Source organism: Blennius ocellaris (assembly GCF_963422515.1).
Source record: "Blennius ocellaris genome assembly, chromosome: 21".
Taxonomy (NCBI): domain Eukaryota; kingdom Metazoa; phylum Chordata; class Actinopteri; order Blenniiformes; family Blenniidae; genus Blennius; species Blennius ocellaris.
In genome coordinates this window covers 8,975,021-8,978,655 of record NC_137670.1, presented here as the reverse complement: position 1 = coordinate 8,978,655, position 3,635 = coordinate 8,975,021, and the positions used below count along the sequence as shown (strand labels likewise).

Below are 3,635 nucleotides of genomic sequence, written 5' to 3'. Positions count from 1 at the left end.
CTGAGACCTCCTGAGTGGATCAAACCGCAAAAAAAAAAAATCCCTCTTAATGCTCCCCACACTACAGGAAAATCAGACAAATTTTTTTGTGGAGACATTCGACAATCGGGTATGTGCTCCAGACAAAAATCAGCCCGATTATCCTGTAATGTGTGTCGGCCTTTAGACAGATGTGTTGTAACAGCAATAAATAAGGTTTCAGGCTCCATAGACATACAAGCATCTTCTGAGATTCTTTTCCACATCAAACCAGAACACGCTAACAAAACGATGTCTGTTAACACAAAAATGCTGAAAACGATCCAGCTCACATGCCAGAGATTGTGCTGTGTGTTTTTAGAATGAACCCACACATATTCATGCTATAAACATTAACAATGGCAACTCTGCAGACATTTGCATGGAGAGACAAAATTGCTTCGCTAGTAAGGGCCAATCCCAATTCTATTCTTACCCCTACGCCTACCCCTTAGCCCTCCGCCTCCAAAGCGAGGGCAAAGGCAGTTTCAGCCCTTAGATTTGGGACACCCCTCTCCCTCTGTTCACCCCCGCCCCTCTCGCTCCGTCTCACAGTTTTGACGTCATAATACGGCGCCGTTATATCGGCAGAGCTGAACCACAGATGTTTGTTGATTTTCCAGCAGGAGCATCGTCATGCCGTCCCAAATTCAACGTGTTGCAGTAGCTTGGCTGCTTTGTTTCGTTTTCCGCCTTTCCACATCAAGGCGAAGAAATAGACGTAGACATGGATTACTTCAGTAATTACTTCAGACTCTTGTGAACACGCATTTCAAAGGGGTAGGGGTAAGATTAAGGGCTAAGGGGTAGAATTGGGACGCAGCCTAAGTGTGACTCAACCTTGAAACAGCCAAGTTCCAGGAGAATATGGACTTGGAGACATGACACTCTGGAGGCAGCCATTGTTGTTATTGTCCATATCCTCAAGCATGTGCAGAAGAACTAATTACTAAATTTGGCTGACTGTCAACATTTATAATTTAGGTTATTAAAAAAAGGTTTTAGCTTGTACCACATTAGTTTTATAGTAATCCTCAAATGTGTCTCAGTGATGATGTGGTCAATAATGTTTGAAAAAAGTTGTAATGTATTTTAAATGGATACTATTGAAGATATGTGAGTGCATGTTGTAGAAAACACAAAGCACAGACTGAAAGAACACAATGTTTATTCCAATACAAGCACATGCATGACAGTTTTGTTGTGTTAATAATGCAAAACTCCTTGATAATATAGCAGAGTGCAGCTCTAGCAGACTGACAACCATGTTGTAAATTAATGTTTTCACTGGTAACTTGGAAGTGGGAACAATCAGACTCAGAGAAACAGGAAATACACATTAATGCTGCTAAACTACAAACGTCTCACTGGGAAACTGGAAAATTAAAAAGAAAGCACATTTCACAACATAGCAGCACTTATCTACATTAGCATTAGCAATGTTGTTATGCACTTTATAACAACTGAACCTCATTAAATATAATTTCATTGATGTGCTTATTTGAGCCAGTGCCACTTTTATGCAGATGATGTGAGACTTACTGTCACGTGAACACTCCTTGTTCAGAAGGAAACTTTAGTTATAATCACACAGACCTTATTCATCAAAAGAGAAGGAGCTTTGTACCAGAAGTACATTAATGTATGAGGATGAGGTGGCTGTCTTGAATGAAATCCCCCAAAATCTGCACTTTCATGAAAAGCCAGTGGATTCTATGGTATATCGTTTCAGAAAAGTCTGTCTAATCAGGCAAGGCAGCATCAGAATACAAAGTCTTCAATATATAGTTGCTCTGGGGAACTGAAATATGCAGAAAAAAAATGCAAGTGCATGCACATGGCCACCCAAGCACGAACAGAGTCCTCTGAAATTTCCAGCGATGGAAATGCTGTCCACAGAGTGTGTGTGTTTGGTCGAGGGCATGAGACCTGTGTTATTCGGTCCACTCTCCACCTGTCTGGAGTTTATCCCTCTCGTGTGTGGTTTTATTAGCGTGGCTGAAGAGTAGTATAACAGGAGACGTCGCCTCTGAGGCCAGAGTTCTCAAAAGCAGAAATTATACAACAGGTCTGAGTCACAGAGCTGTAGGTGCACTACCATCGAGCATCAGTATTCAAAAGTACCATAATCATGCAAATTAGACTGAATCATGCAGTTTGATGGGCGTGCTTCCGACTCTTTGGCTTTTATTTTTCAGTGATGGAAACTTTTCAGGAGAAGCACTGCTTGAGCACAAAGTCAACTCTTTCATCTCCGCAGGGAGGAAGGGATAAACTTTTGAGGCAGGCAGAGAGACTCGCAAGTCAGCACTCAAACATGGACGTGAGTTCAACAGGAGAGTGCTGCAAAGACCAGTCTCTGCTGACATTTGATCAAACACCTGCTTTCCACACAACAGTGGACAGAATTCAGCCGGTGAAATGAGAGACGTCAAGAACTCGATAATGTATACAGTATACCATCCTATGTGGATAAAAATAACATACATTCCAAGCTCACATTCATCACAATTCTTCAAACTTTCAATGGAGTGAATACAATTCTAGAAGCATCATGCAGTGCATCATGACTGTCGAGAAATTGTGACTTTGTTTTTCTAAGGTAGAACCGTGACATCCCGCACACCTCTGTCATTAAGGTCGTACCATTCAGTATTGCACGGCAAGCTGGGAGACGGCTTGGTGACGGGGCAGAGCAGGGTACGGAAATGCCTCCTGAAGGTGTCCGACAGGCAGGCGTACAGGATGGGGTTGGCGCAGCTCCACGAGTACGACAGCAGCACCACGAACTCAAAAGCCCTGGTGAAGGTCAGGACCAGGCCGTTCTGGTACAAGGAGCAGAAGTTGAAGGTGTAAAAGGGCAGCCAGCATACTCCGAACACAACCACAACTGCCACCACCATTTTGGTGACCTGCCGCTCCAATTGCTGGCTTTCTTGGTTCTGTGCCGAGGCCCGGAGACGCTGGGAGCGTAGGGTGATGAGTAGAGCCACGTAGGAGGCCATCATGACCATGAACGGCAGAGCGAAGCCCATGATGAAGGTGTAAGAGAGGACGCCAAGCCACCAGTCATCCGAATTGAGGTCTGGTATGCACAGGCCGTGGTCGGCCGAAAAGTGAAGGGCCATCGGGAGAATGGTGAGGAGGGAGAACAGCCACAGGAACGCTGACACAATCTTGGCGCAGCGTGGCGTTCTCCAACGGGCAAACCGGAGTGGATCCACCAGCGCCATGAAACGATCGATGCTCATCATCGTCAGGCAAAACACACTGGTGAACTGGTTGATGCCGTCCAACACCATGACAGCTTTGCACGCCACGTCACCGAACATCCAGTTTTTCTGGAAGTTCTGGCTCGCTATGAATGGGAGGCCGACCATGAATAGACCGTCAGCCAATGCCAAGTTGAAAATGTACACCGTTGTGGAGGATGACATTTTGTCCAGTTTCAAAATGGCAATGATGACGAGGGAGTTCCCCGCTAGGCCCACAATGCAAACCACCAAGTACAGGATGGCCATGGTGATGCTGAAACCATCCATATTGTCCTCAAAGTAAAATTGTTCATCCAGGTAGGTGTGATTGAAGTCTGTCTCTATTAAAAAGGAGTCTTCCAT

The 3,635-nt window shown here is 44.9% G+C and overlaps 1 protein-coding gene across 1 annotated transcript; it reads right to left on the bottom strand.

Moving 5' to 3' along the window:
* Positions 1–2,615: 2,615 nt before the first annotated feature.
* LOC308145562 (somatostatin receptor type 2) lies at positions 2,616–3,635 on the bottom strand (the record flags this gene model as incomplete). The annotated part of the gene is made up of 1 exon (XM_080517028.1): positions 2,616–3,635. One exon carries the CDS (start codon positions 3,633–3,635, stop codon positions 2,616–2,618), a length of 1,020 nt encoding a protein of 339 aa, XP_080373154.1.